This window comes from Uloborus diversus, chromosome 1 (assembly GCF_026930045.1).
Source record: "Uloborus diversus isolate 005 chromosome 1, Udiv.v.3.1, whole genome shotgun sequence".
In the NCBI taxonomy this organism is placed as follows: Eukaryota; Metazoa; Arthropoda; class Arachnida; order Araneae; family Uloboridae; genus Uloborus; species Uloborus diversus.
In genome coordinates, this window is record NC_072731.1 from 22,775,028 (window position 1) to 22,790,002 (window position 14,975).

The 14,975-nt window shown below is 31.2% G+C and overlaps 1 protein-coding gene across 5 annotated transcripts in view; it reads right to left on the minus strand.

Annotated features, from left to right (window-relative positions):
• Positions 1–14,975, minus strand: part of LOC129228378 (adhesion G protein-coupled receptor L1-like) — a 339,788-nt gene that overhangs the window by 15,663 nt on the left and 309,150 nt on the right. For all 5 annotated transcript variants that reach the window (XM_054863073.1, XM_054863058.1, XM_054863065.1 and 2 more), the window contains exon 17: positions 228–396. In XM_054863073.1, the coding sequence (XP_054719048.1) occupies positions 228–396 (169 nt within the window). The remainder of the gene's footprint in view (positions 1–227; positions 397–14,975) is intronic.

Below are 14,975 nucleotides of genomic sequence, written 5' to 3' on the forward strand. Positions count from 1 at the left end.
TACTAACAATAGGAAAATGTTGGAATTAGACGTTTTTTTCGCACCTTTTTTCAGCGGAACCCAAATAAGTGAGCTTGTACAATAAAGATTAAGTGCAATAGATGACAAAAATGCAAAAAAATGAAAAATGAAAAATTTTCAGTTACTGCCCTTTACCTGCACACGGCAGTATAGTACACAATATTGTCATAAAACTAAATTTAAAATAATATTTTCAGATGACCAACCTTTCCAGCATTCAGGCAATAAAAGAGGAAAACTAGTAAGCCTTGCAAAATATTTAGTCCTAAAAAGAAATAGGCAGTGAGCGGTTTCTCGTCATGGAGAAACAATGGTAGCAGTGTCCATGTAGAGCACAAGACTAAAAGTAAAACTGTCGCTTCACCACTCCAGATACTGAAAATAAAATAAAAAAAAAGTTATTTAAATTGTATTTAACAGTAAAGTGTATCTTAACATAATTATCTCTATTGAAATAACATTGCATTTTATTGTATAACTAGCGGAACCCGCACGACTTTGCCCGTAGTAGAAAATTAAAAGGTTCGACTGTATATTTACAAATAATGGATGATTAATTTCTCGCCAATTTGCTATTTTAATTTGCTCGTGTACGTTATGGTTATTTGCTCCTCTACGTTATTGTAATTTACTCGTCCATGTAAAATAATTTTCTCGGTAAAATGCTCTTAAAATTGGAATACAAAAAGAACAAAATCGAATTTTCGAAAAATTGATTCGAGGTGCACACCCCAATGCTACAAACTAATTCTGTGGCAAATTTCACGAAAATTGGCCGAATGGTCTAGGCGCTATGTGCGTAACAGACAGAGATCCAGACTTTCAGCTTTATTATTAATATAATATAATAAAGATAATGTTACATGATGGATATTTTAACATGATAAGTATCTTTTGACATTAACTTCTTCCAACGTAGTAAAACTTGAATTAATAGTAAGTGGAACTCTTGGTATAAAATAATAATTATTTTACATAATAGTAAAATTAATCGTTCGAAATTTTGAACAGAATTTGCTAGTTCTAACCATATTTTGAGTAATATAATTTAATTAAAAATAAATATGCTTTACCGCCAGAATATTGCTGATTCGAATTACGTTTTTATGACATTTGATGGTAAACCAGGTGTTACCAAAACTTATTTTTCTAAATCGTAAGAAGACAAATGTGTATCTGTGTGTCAGTAGAACAAAATATTTATCATTAAAATGAAAAACACTCATAAATATTATATATATCTTTAATCTTACAATATACATGTAGCATTGATGCCTTTTTCCCACTGAAAATTATTGACAAAGTTTATGTAAGTAATGTAATTTATAACAAAACCCAACTGCGAACGCCTTGAAATTAATGAAAAGCAAATACGATAATAATGCGGTTTCCACGATTTTATTGGAGTTAACTTCTTTTTTTGCCATAAACAAAACGTTTGTCATTAATAATTTAAAAAGAACTCGTAAAGACAAATACATAGCTCTTCATCAGAGAGAAAAAACTCATTTAAGTACCACCACATTAGTAAAATGATTTACATAATTATTTATACCTTTTTTTTTTTCTCTTTTCCCGACATTCTTAAAATAAGAAAATTATTAGCCGCTGAACAGCTTCAAATAATTCAAAGAGAAAAGGAAAACCCTAAGGAACGCAAAAATTACAGTCCAATTAAGCTGTGTTACCCAAATAGCTGCATTAACTTATGAATAAATAAGCATAAAAATCTTACACAAGAGACAGTGATTGCGGGGAAAAAAAAAACGAAAAGTGTATTTGATACTGTACCTTCGGGGCACTTTTGCTCAGAACTCCAATCAATAGTTGGGACTTCGTTAAATGATTACATTTTGTTTCGACGACATGACAAAAAAAATGCACATTTATAATGGGGGTCGAAAGGGACAAAAGTTTTTGCAAACTGGGGAAAAAACAAAAAATTCGCAGTGCAATTATACCCCTATGCTCAACGTTAAGTGATTTTTGAAGATTATTGTGTTCTTTTTTTTCTTTTCTAATTGGAAATAGAAACAAAAATCAGAAAATTATTGGCAAAGCAAAAACATTAATTTAAGTTAAGTTGTTTTATCTAGCATTCAAGACGATATTATAAGTCCTTGTTAAACTGAAGAAGATAATAAACTTCAAGGTGTATCAGCATTTATGTTTATCTATGGTACGAGTGGTACGAAATCCATTCATCCCTTAAAAATCCTTCAACAGAGAGGTCCCTTTTTTTCTACTGTTTAAAGTTTTTTTTTTTTTTTTTAAAGTGTCTTGTCTGACGTTGGCAATCTTTTAGTGAACATTAAGCTATCAAAAGTAAAAGAGTTTGGAACTTGTTTACATCAGAACAGAGGTTCCCAACGGGTGGTTCGCGAACCCCCTGGGGGTTCACGAGAGGTACAAAAGGGGTTCGCGAAAATTATTTTGTAATGGTGGAATTTTAACATTCTTGTTTGAGATGAAGTCTTAAGTTCAAGAGGTTTTTTTGGTAATTACTTGTTCATTTGTCTCCCGCACATGTGATGCTTTTTGCATGAAAATGTTTGCCTATTGCTGACATACTTTACGTTTAAGAATTAAGACTGTCATTTTAACCAGCGAGTTTTATCACTTTCATCGGCAATTGAAGCCATGCTGAAGAAGTTCCACGTTTCAGTACAATGTATTCTGATGAAAGAATATGAATGCTTTGGAGCGGCAGTGTGAGATACGAGCTGCCGCGCTAAGCTAAAAGGTCGTATCTGCAGCTGAGTTCGAAATGGGAAATTTGTTTAAAGTTTTGCGCCTCCATGTTTTTGATTCAGATGCAAATTTTTTAGAATTTTTTTAAATATTATTTCAAGTTGACAAATGACTATAGAACATTGGTCTTAGGTGAAATATGTGACAAACACCTGGGTGACCGTAACTCAATTTTGATAAAAAGTGCTAATACGACTTTTGTGCTTAACACGGCAGAGAAGTAAAAAACATTAGCGGAATTAAACCACTCCACTTAATTTGCGCTGAATGTAAAAAAAGCATTCATGGAATTTGTGAAAAAGTTTCACTTGCAAGAAGTGAGCATAAAATTATATTGTTGGCAAAATTTACTTTTGGTATAATAACTAGAGTTAATTAGAAGCGTTTCTATTGTTTTTCAATGCAAGTATTTTAACCCGCACTTTTAGTATACCAACAAAAACATTCTTCAGTACTTCAAACGATTAATGTATGCAGTATAAACTTTATCAAACAGCTGGACTAGTAATCATATTCAAGCAACATAAATTTAGAGACCTTTCTAAGTTTACTAGAAGAAAAAATATTATTTAGTAAACTTGGGATAGTTCTCTTAAAGGGTTTTTTTTTTTTTTTTTTTTTTTCGATCTTCATTTAATCGACGCGATGTAAACTTAGCTTTACCAATTAATGTATAAGACAGATTTACAGGTTTTGGGGTCGTCACTAATTAGTTTTGAGGCCCCTTAGAGAGGAACAGAACTACTTAACATTTTCATGTTCCTTTTTGGGTGTCCCTAGCGATTGCAAGAGATGCGACATGGCAAATCTGCCACTGCAAAGGTATACTGCCGTGGCAGAAAAAGACATTTTAAAATGTATTACCCTTTTGAATAACGTTTTTATGTGAAGAACGATTTTTAACATGCACAGAGATCAATAGAAAATCAAATTAAATGCTGAATCTAATGTACGACTGAAACTGTAAATATTTGAGCCCAACTATGAGCTTCTTTATTCCACAAATATAAAAATTCCCATCTTAAGAGTTTTTTCAAAGTTGACTTATGCTCAACAAATTTGACGCCCAATGTTTATATTTATTGAATTTACCTTGTATTTATTTGCTATAGCTACCGTTTTAGTTCGTAAGAATGTTTGTGCTCCTATGTTTTGCAATTATGTTTCCGTTTTATTTTTATATAAAAACACTAAAAAAATTTTAATGCATGTATGGCTTTATTTTATTAATTTATTTATTATTTTTTTTTATTTATTATTTTTTTTTGTCAGTTACTTATTTTTTACTGCACAAGGGGTTCGCCGACTTCTTTCAGATTTTGGAGGGGGGTTGCAAATGGGAAAGGGTTGGGACCCGCTGCATAAGAAAATTCTTTCTAAAAATACCATTGTTTCATGTCCCCCTGGTCCAGGGCACCTAGATTAGGTCCACGATGCTATGTTGCAGAAGTCCGCAAGTCCATGCTAAACCTCACTCCATAGGAGCTCCTCAGGGTCGCAAATACATTCGAGAATATGAGGTGAAACAGAACAGGAACAAGGGCACGATTAAAAAGCCTTAAATTTGTCTACGATTTTCATGCACTTGATATGACCACTACGTAATCTGGCCATGGACGTGTGTGCAGATTGCGGGCCCTTTCGTACAGAGGCACACAATGAGATTCACCAGCATACCAAGTTTTGTGTGGGAGGAACTATCCACGCACAATTAGCTAAAGTCTTATGGATAGAGAAAATCTCGGTAGGTAGCAGTAGGATGGTCATAGTCACTTCCTTGTTTCAAACAAATCTGTAACCTAATTGCCCAAAACTCCAACATGGAAGGGAGGGATTCATTGTATTGCAAACACTGCTTTTCTGTAATGGAGATATTTTTTTTTTGGAAATAATAACTTCACCAACTTTCTCTGAAATTCTTGGGCATTTTTTAACGTAATGAATCGAACTCTTGATGTGTAGCAAAATATAAGTATTGTTGGTTTCAAAATGGAGAGCTAAATCTATAGCTTCTCCAACTGCAAAAAGTTTCGACGAGCAATTGTCTGGGTTGCGAAATTTGCAATGAAAAGCCAAACCCTTTCAGGTTTCAGAATAGCACTGCCCGTCCTGCCTGACTCCGAATTACGCCTTTCAGTATAGAGAACAAGCGTCCTCAGAGGGATGTTATTAATATTACTTCCACAGATAATTGTCTCATCGTCTCCGGACGTTGAGTGTGTTTAGATGCAATTGTCAATAAATTTTTATTAAACCAAACATTAATTAGTGAAGTAGTTGGCGTCAAACAGCTAAGGGAAATACATGGTTCAATATTAAAATCTAATAGACCCTATTTCTACATAATATCTAAAATTGTATGTCTTTTTCCATTGATTTTTGCTTGATTGTATAAAAATGTAAAATGTAAATTTCGTCTCAGAAAAAATATTTGAATTTTTTTAAACCTCTAGCAATACATTCTGATTTTTTTAACTAAAATATAATTAACGAATAAGTTTTATTTCACGTTGGTATTTTAAAAGGAAAACTTTTTTTTCCTTTATGCACCAAAATTCGAGAACATAGAGAAGATAAGAGATGGAGAAAAAAAAGAGATTAACTGGAAAAGAGAAATATTTTACTTAAGTAACGAATACCTGAAAATTTTAAAATATAGATGAAAAAATAAGAAAAAAATATTCAATCGAAATCGAGTCCTCTTTAATGTTTTTTCTGCACTAATGGATTTTTGCAGCACATCGCTAAGGTATTCAAAACATATACACAGAAGGCACGATTCTATTTTGAAAGCAGTAACGATAAGTGCAAAAAGATTTATGTTCTGTGGACTAAAAAATTAAGAAATAAACAACTAAAATATACTATGGTGTTTATACATTCAACTCAAAAGTAATGAGCTTTTATTTTAATGCGTTTTTTGAAAAATAAAAGAAAATGAAGAAGAAAATGAGTATCACAGCTAATGTATAGTAAGGAGAAAACAGATTCATTCTCGATTCTCGGGACTAGGGTATACCATTTTACAATAATACATAAAAAACTTTTTTATGATCATTACTTACAGTAAGCCTAAAATATTAAAATATTTCTGATAGAGTGGTGCTATTGGAGAATGAAAAACAGAGGCACACTTTATACGAATCATTTTAATTCCGATCCTATGAATAATACCAATATATAAAGCGATAAATATACTAACCACAATTATTAAGAAAGACGGTACAACAAAGAACAAAGCTACATTTCTCAAAACAAACAATTAAGAGCTGTATTTATTTTATATTATGCATCCAGGATTAATTCACGTCTCTTATTAATAATAAGGGTAAGAGTAAACATGCTAATTGTATAGTGTGTATTCTGTTCATGCATAAAAGTATTGCTGAATAAATGAGGTTCATGCATTATTGTAGATAAAGATGGAAGGTTTGTATTTATTTATCAACATTTTTTCAATATAGCGCACGTTATTTTCTTCAGAAAATTAAAATACACGTTTGTCTAAAGGTGTTAAAAAATGAAAAAAAATAGGCTAAATATGAGTTTAGAAATGTAGGCTATCCTACGAGTTATAAGTTTAGGGGAAGGTGATAACTTAAGGTATAAAAGTGGTTTCGAGACAAAGAAAATAATTATAATTTGGTTGAGTAAAGTGAATATCCGCAATGAAATTAAACAACCTTTGTAACAAAGAAATAACACTAAAAATATTTTCAGAGTTCACTTTCTTGTTTCGCGGGGAAAATAGTATTTAGAAACTAATAACAAATTTTACATAGCCTAAAAAAATCTTAATCATTTGTCTAAGAAGAAGTTTTGTTCATTCATATGCAAAACCTTTACAGAAAAGCTTAAGTAAAAATTTATGTACAGTAAAACCCCCTCCTAACGGACACCCCTCTTATGCGGACAATTTTTAATTCCCCGATTCCAAGGCAAATAACATGATTAAACCCCTGTCCTGTGGACACTCCTCTATTGCGGACAAAAATATTTGTCCCGTTAGTGTCCGCATTAGAGGGATTTTACTGTATTTGCTTTAATGTAGACATTTATTTAGAAATTGAGTATGCTGAATCCAATTGTTCACTTAAGAGATAACAAAATTACAAGTCAATTATTTCTTAAATGATTGCTTCATATAAATCATAACAGTTTTAATGATTTGAATATTTTAATTTTCCTGATCCACACGTAAAAAAATCCACACAAAAATTTAAAATGCATGTTTTTTTTTTTTTTTTTCAATTTTTGAGCAAGACAAAAAAATGACGTTAGAACTTAAGAAAGGAGCTTTGTGTTCCAGAAAAAAAAGACAGCAGTTGGCACGCCTACAAAATTGAAAAACCCAACCTTAGAAAATGATGATTTATTAGGCCATTATTACAGACCAATCACAAGATAGCAATCGATTTTTTCACATCAATTTTCGGTATAAAGATATAGTAGACCAATAAAACTTTTTTTTCAACCGGTAATCGATTGAAAGAAAAACTACAGAATGCATCCAGTAGAAACAATTCTACTTTTGCTAGGTAATTTTGCTCGTCAAATGATGTACATGGTTTATAGAGGAAACTCAGGAATATGAATGAAAAAAAAATACTCTTCCACATAAAATCACTGGTTTTTGAAGTTGTTTCAACTAAGCCAGCAAGAGTGATATTCTAGCAAAAGTTCTTGTTTCTTCTTTCCTTTTATGATTACTATCTTTCACCTCGGATGTAATGATAAGGTTTGGGCGATTAGAAAATTTGCTCCAATTGGATGAAACGCTAACGTGAGCGTTTGAATAAGGGATCAATATAATTGGTTTTATCGGTTGTTGCACTTTGCAGTGGAAGAGAGTAAAACAAGTTTTCTTGATAAAATTTCGTGGATAATGAGAAATTCAAAAGTGTTTTCTTTCGGGTCTTCGACAGAAGATTGCATCAAAATTATGCTTTATACGTTTGTAAAAATTGTTAAGTTTCAATGGAAATTTCTGCAAAAAAAGAAAAAAAAAACAGAAAAACGAATCTTTATTTTTGCAAAATATTGATTCAAATCCTCCTGAACAGAAATTATGTTCCATGATTTGAAAATTTGCTCTTGGGAAACAGCGTTTAGGAAAAAATTAATAAATAAATTGAAATAAATAAATGAAAAGCTCCAAAAGTCAACTAGTTTGAGATTGGATTCATCAAAAAATATACTTTGGAATGTCATAAAATAACGTTTTATGTAACAGCGGTTAAGATTTAAAGAAACCATGTTTTACGAAAAGTACGTGACTTAAATGTTCGTGAACGATTAATACTAACAAAAATATTCTTTAAATGCCTAAGGTATAAAATTATGCGGGCTACTAAAATATACTGAAAATCTCCTTAAATTCGAAATTTCATAAAAGTCTTTTTTAAATTGCTTCTGACGAGAAGAATAAACTCACAGTAAGTATTTATGAAAGTCATACGTAGTGTGGTTGATACTTTTTTGAAATTTTTTAACAAGGGCAACTTTTATTTCTGTGAAAAGAAAAAAAAAATAATAATTTCAGTGTATCTGTCTTCAAAACATACCAATTAACGATATCATTTTAACAGAACTAATGTTTTTTCAAGATATATAACCCCACTCCATGTAAGCGAAATCGTATTTGACCGTATTTATTTCTCAACCAGTGATTCCTTTAGGAATCAATCACTGAAGGTGACATCAAGTCAGTATCTTTGAAAATGACGTATCATCAAAATTTTTGATACATCCGCTGGGTAAGAGCGAACAACTTATTTAGGTGGTAAGGTAAACAAACCAGTAATGGCTAGTATTTCAGTAGTGGCCACTTCAGGTTTATATTTGAAAAAAATAGAATTTCAGGTCTCCCGATGGATTCAAAAGTGCATCTAACGGGCGGGAGGTATCCATGCAGGAATCCATTGGGAAAAATGGAACCCTATTTTTTCAAATGGGAACCTTGAAGTGGCCACTATTGAAGCACTACTAAACACTGACCACTAATAGCGTGTTTAATTTACTTATATTTTCTTTTTTTTTAAATATCTTATTGCATTTCTAAAGTTTGTAAAGATTTTTTAGAAATTCTAAAAGTGTAACTACATTTAAAAAAATCTATAGGTTTTAACAAGGTTAGTTAAGTATTAAGTTTTACAAAAAAAAAAAAAAAAAACTAGTAAAAAATGTAAGGGTTCTAAATATTGTTTTTCCAAACAAAATAGAGCTCCGAAACTGATACCTTAAACATAAACCAGTTTGTTGGAATTCTTGAAATATCACTGATGACTGGTTACTCGACTTAAACTTTGGCATTATTATATATTAATTAAAAAACTAAACCAAATCTGCAAATAATCACCAACACACTACCTACTTTCAGATGCACTCAAGACAGGTTCAGTAGACGTGCAATTAAATCAAAAGCGAACTAGTCAAATAAAACTCCCATCTCCATAATAATGGCTATTTAATGCGACCTCCGCCGATGCAGACATTATCTTCTCTGGAGACGGTCTGGACCCGGGAACAAAACAGTGATTAGCCAGACAAGAGGCGTCGCAAATCGCAAGGAATAGAACGGAAACCTGACAATGAAAGAGCGCCCGGCACAAAGAACGAGAGTTGCGTCACGAATACTAAATTGCTTATTGGGATTCAGTGAAAGTCCAGGACGTCACCTTGGCAGTACATTTAGGTGCACGGGGGACTGTCCGGGAGTTTTAGTTTGTCGGAACTTACTTCGTACAAAGGCATGTCTTTGGTTAGTTTTCTGTGCGGGTGTTTCTTTTTTCGTCAATGTGTTTGATAAAGTTTGACAGGATCAAAACTTCGGTTGAGAATTGAAAAAAAAAAAAGTAATTTAAAAAACCCAGATAAAATAATATTAAATCTTACATACAAAGTTTTAGCGTCGTGTTGCCTGGAGATTTTATTATACTTATATTTACAGGAAACGTGTTACGAATTTTCAATTCTTTCTTTTTTACTTGTAGCTGGTGCAAATATTGCAAACTGAAAATTAGGAAAACATTTTCGCAAACGAATATTTATCAAAAATTCAATTTAAAAAAAAAAGGGGGGGGGGTTAAATTTTTTCTTTTTTTTTTTTTTTTTTTTTTGATGTTAATGATTTTTTTAAAGTGAAATAATTATTTTTATAAAGCTAAGCTAAGGGTTTATTTCATGTGAGCACATTAAGGAGGCGAAAACACTAGACCTTTTTATTTTTTACATTTTCACATCATTTTTAGTGCTAACACTAGGATATTATTGCAGGGATTTTTTTCTAAAAGACACTTTCATGATATATAAATTTCCTCTTGTAGCCAACAAAACGTCTTGATGCTTGATAAAAATTTGGGAGAAAGTTTATTACAGAGTTTGAGAGAAGGTGTCAAAAGTCGAGAATATACCAATTAAATCAATGATTCAGTACTATTATGAAAACCAATGCTATTATTAAAACATATTCGTAGACGGCAAACAAGAAATAATTTGCAAAATGTATTAGTTAAAATACTTGTAATTTGAAAAAAATAATAATAAAGGAAGAAGCATTTCAACAGATTTTTCTGATTGACATTAAAAGAAATTTAAAGTCTAATATTTTGAAAGTAGAAAATTATTAACGTGAGAAATCGTAATACTAGAAACTATAAAAAGGAAGAAAAAACAGTGCTCTTTAAAAAAGATTAACCAAATTGAGTAGCCATACGCTTTATATGCTTGTAGTATGTAATCTTTGTTTTTATAAACACGCACTTGAATACTTCAAGAAATCTTCGAATCTTCTTTGATGAACGACATACATTGTAAACGTAAAAAGAATTAAGTGGACCCAACAACTTGTCAGAACGCATTTAAACTAGAAACATGAAGAAGCGTTCTTTTGATATGACTATACAAGATAGGTCTTTCAGCATTCACAAGTTGGGCGCCATTTTATTACAAAACAAATGTGTCATTCAAATTCATTAAATCGATCAAATGCGTCTAAATTTCAGGTCCATCTGGTAAAAGTTCTGATTCAGTTGATTTCCAGAATATGACAACATGTGTTCTTTCTCCTGATTGATGAAGCGTCTATTAGAAGTGTGACAATTTCGAACTCTAAGAAAACGTGACTGCAATAGTTCGACGCAATTTCCTCTGACACAAAATGGAAAGGAAAGGGGGAAAAGGAAATAAAAAAGGGAAGCAACTTTCTTTTACAGATTTATTTCTGATGATGTGGATGTTGGTCAAGTTTCTAAAATAATGGAAAAACTACGAAAGAAAAAAGAATCAAATGCACTGGAAGATCTCTGAAGTCAAACTCTGATGGGTTGTTACGTTAGAAGAAAAGATTTTACATGCAAGTCGATGCTTTTCCAATTTATTTTCGTTTTAAAGTAGGTTTCTGATTTTCTGAAAATAAAAGCTCTATTGGCTATTAGCTTTCGGAATTTTTTTTCTAAAAATTTTATCGCTACAAATCTTAAACTCTGATAGTTTGTTGAAGGTTTTCAGACTGAAAATTCAAAATTCATAAAAAAGCTATTAGATAAAAAGTTATTTAGATTCCACAAACGGATTGTACATGCTCCCTGAACTTCAACTTCATCTATTTGAATGAATTACAAAGCAGCTCGAGCTATGATACAAATGTGATTTTTGTTTCTTAATTAATATTTCATTGTAAAATAAGAAAACTGTAGAATAACATAATTTGATTTGAAAGTTTGATTAAGTGCAAGGTGACATCAAGATACAATGGCTCAAATTATTTTTCAGATCAAGTAAGGTACTGCAATACTAATATACTGCTGATATAGTGTTCATTTTAAATTTCCAGATTTAATAAAGTATCGAGCTAGTTGGGCAAATTTAACCTCAAAATGCATCGACAAATCTAACGTTTTAGGTTTAGTAAGACTGAAGTCAACTTAGAAAAATACAAGAAATATAAAATAAGTAAACTGTGTGTTCATTTTCAGCAATATCTTTTTTCAAGGCAGAAACTTATTTGGAAGTCGAGGAATAAAACAACGAGGAATCTGAGTTTTTAAGCTCAAGATATTGTAATGTACATGTTTTTTTCTTATTATTTTTTAGAAAAAAAAATAGAGAAGAGATCAGAAAAAAGGGGGGAGGGACTAAAGCTACACGGTAAAAAAAAAACTAAAATTGTGGTTTTAAGATTTGAGTATATGGTAAAGTACAACGTTTAATGCATAAGGGTAGGTTTTAGAGCATTTTTCCTGTTAAAAAGAAGTGAAAAATGATCATAAAGATCAGCCTATAGCTTATAACAGAAATTTCATACACATTTAACGCTTTGAAGATGCTCTTGAAGTCAGAATTTTCAGCTATCAACTTCAAATTTCAAATCAAAGAATATTTACGTCTTAAAGAATTATTACTTTGCATTTGTTGCCATTTTAGTGAATAGCAAAACAAAACACAAATAAACGTTATTGATTTTAACTGTTTTCACATGAGTAATGTGAATCATTGAACACATGATAAAATATGGTATTTTCACATAATTATACTGACTGAAAGTTATGCGCATAAGTTTCCATTATTTTCCTTAGTTAAGTTATGAAATAAAAGGTAAGGCTCGGAACCTAAATAAACGAAAGAAAAAAAAAAACAGAATTTTCAACTCTCATAATCCTATTGCACAAAAGCACGGAAATTTCTTTTGCATTAAGTGAATGGGATAACAATTAAGTAACGATATCAATGATGACGCTAATTGTTTTTCATCTCGTATTTATGATGATAATACAATTAATCTATCGAAACAAATACTAATGTGATATTCATAAAGTACAAATTATGCTTATGAATGAGTAAAGAAAATAAATGATATCATAAAGCAAATATTTTGTGCTTTAGAAATAGCAAATACAAATAAATCTTCAAGCAACACCTAACGCTAAAATAAGTAATGAGTAAGTAGATATAAGTGATTTACTTTCGAATTCTCAGTTCTAAGTAAATGTATTATAAGCAAAAGATAATGTTTTAGTCTTCAGGTTACTAATCTATGCATCAAATTAATAGAGTTGATTTCAACAGTTTTGCCGTTTTCCTTCACTTGGTAATTACTAAACTGCTCATTTAAATTTATAAAAAATGAGCGGATATTTTTCTAATTTTAAATAACTAGAGTAAACAAACTATTAATACAAGTATCGTGGGACAGTTCCAGAAATAAAAAAAATGTAACAAAAACAAATATTTGTTCTATGGCAATAAGCAAAGCTTGGAAAAACTTTCACACAAAAAATCTCTTATCCTTCAAGTTTTGGCTCTAGTTTTAGGTAAATTCTTTTTGTCACTTTTTTGCCTAAGTTTTTACTGCGTAATTAGTAGAAGTGTACGAGTTCTCATAATCACTACAGTGAAACAACCACTGCAACCATTGCGAAAGGTAATGGGGTCGTTTCCAAAATTTTAAAAGTATTTTTTTCTGAAAGAGCATGCTTAAAAACATAGGATCTGAACGTTTTTTAAATAATTTGTTTAAGTTTAATACTTTTAAAAAATTACTTAAATCGGCGCGCTTTCAATGTTTATGCTTCTGTCTGATGACATCACAAATGATGAAATGCCATTCTGCGTTGCCATTCTCAGAGCAAATTATTTAATTCGCATCTTTACTCACGTGTATTGGCAACGATATGGTTGATAGCAAGCGTAGAGCGCAATTTTAATTCGCCTCTTGATTATTATAACATGGAATCGTGGTAGAAAGATGCGGCAAAGTGCATCATCTGTGACGTCATCAAGACCGCGTCTTGTTTCAAAAATCGGACAGTTGAAAAAAATTAACTAAAAAATAACTGTTGGGAAAATGAAAGTATTTTCTGTGTCCATGTTATTTTTTCTGATTATTCTATCAATTTCAGTGACAAAAAGTACTACTTTTGACTGAAGGAAACAACCCCATTCCAATTCAAAATTAAGTTTTAATTTGAAAAAAAGCAACAACACATTTGCCGATGCATAAGTTCCTGAGGACTAGGAAAATTGAGGTAAATTATAAACGATAATTTTTCTTCTGTAATGTCCAAGCTCCATATCAATACATTACCATAATTTACTAAGCATATGTAAAAGCTAAGTATATAAATTTCCGAATTGGCAAATAAAAAATAATAACACGAAAAAGAAAATTCCTCCAGTCTTCGGCGCTTTTTTTCTGATCCCCGCAATCAATCGAGTGCCGCTTCCAGGGTCCTTGGAGAAATCGAATGCGATAGGAGGATCAGGGATCTGGGATTTAGTTGATGGATTTCGGGGGATTTCTGAGCCTCAAATCTCCCTAATGTCGAGAAGGCTCGTAACTACCGGTAACTTTTTTCTCCTTCAGCAAAGATAAAAAAAATCTGAAAGGGTAGGAATTATTTTCGTAACACCACAACTTGATTTTGGAACTCTGTGACTAAAAAGTAACACTACATGTGATTTCTAGGGCTAGGTCCATCTCATGAGTTCTTTCTTTCTTTACTTTGATATGGACAAAACAACATATTTGTTTTAGAGTTTGGGCAGAACAAAGCGGCATAAAGAACTAATTTCTAAGATTCACGTTAGTACGTCTTTTTTGTGTATTTATTCAAGTATCTTTCACGGAATGGAATAAAAATTTGATTCTGAAGTCTTTTCAGTGTTTAGTAATCCTAAAATTCCATTTTCAGAATTCGAAAAAGTCTAACACTTTTGGTTATTAACTTATTAGTTTGTTTAGTTTGCAAATTCAATACAATATAAAAAATGTTTTTTAATTCTAAAGACTATTTGTATAGCTTGGTTCACACTAAAAGGAATGAAATAAAAGAAACATATGGGTACAATACTAAAAAAATGCACTTAATCTGAATGTCTTTATATTTAGGTAAATTCTAAAGCAGCTAATAAAATTTAAATTAAACATTGTGAGAAGAAATATAGACTGCACAGTAAATGCTAATCGTACAGCACATGGCAATGACTTTTTATTTTGGCGAAACCATTAAACAAGTCAATATTTATGTATTTTTAACTGTTAAAAATATATTGTACGTTAAAAAAAGGACTTTTCTAAAGTTTGAATGCCGTTGGATCTACAAGGTATGTTCGAAAAGTTCGATGAATTGTGGCATAAAAAAAGGAAACAAGAGACACTAGCAAAATAGCTTTACAGGCCTTCAAAGTATTCGCCGTTAAATACT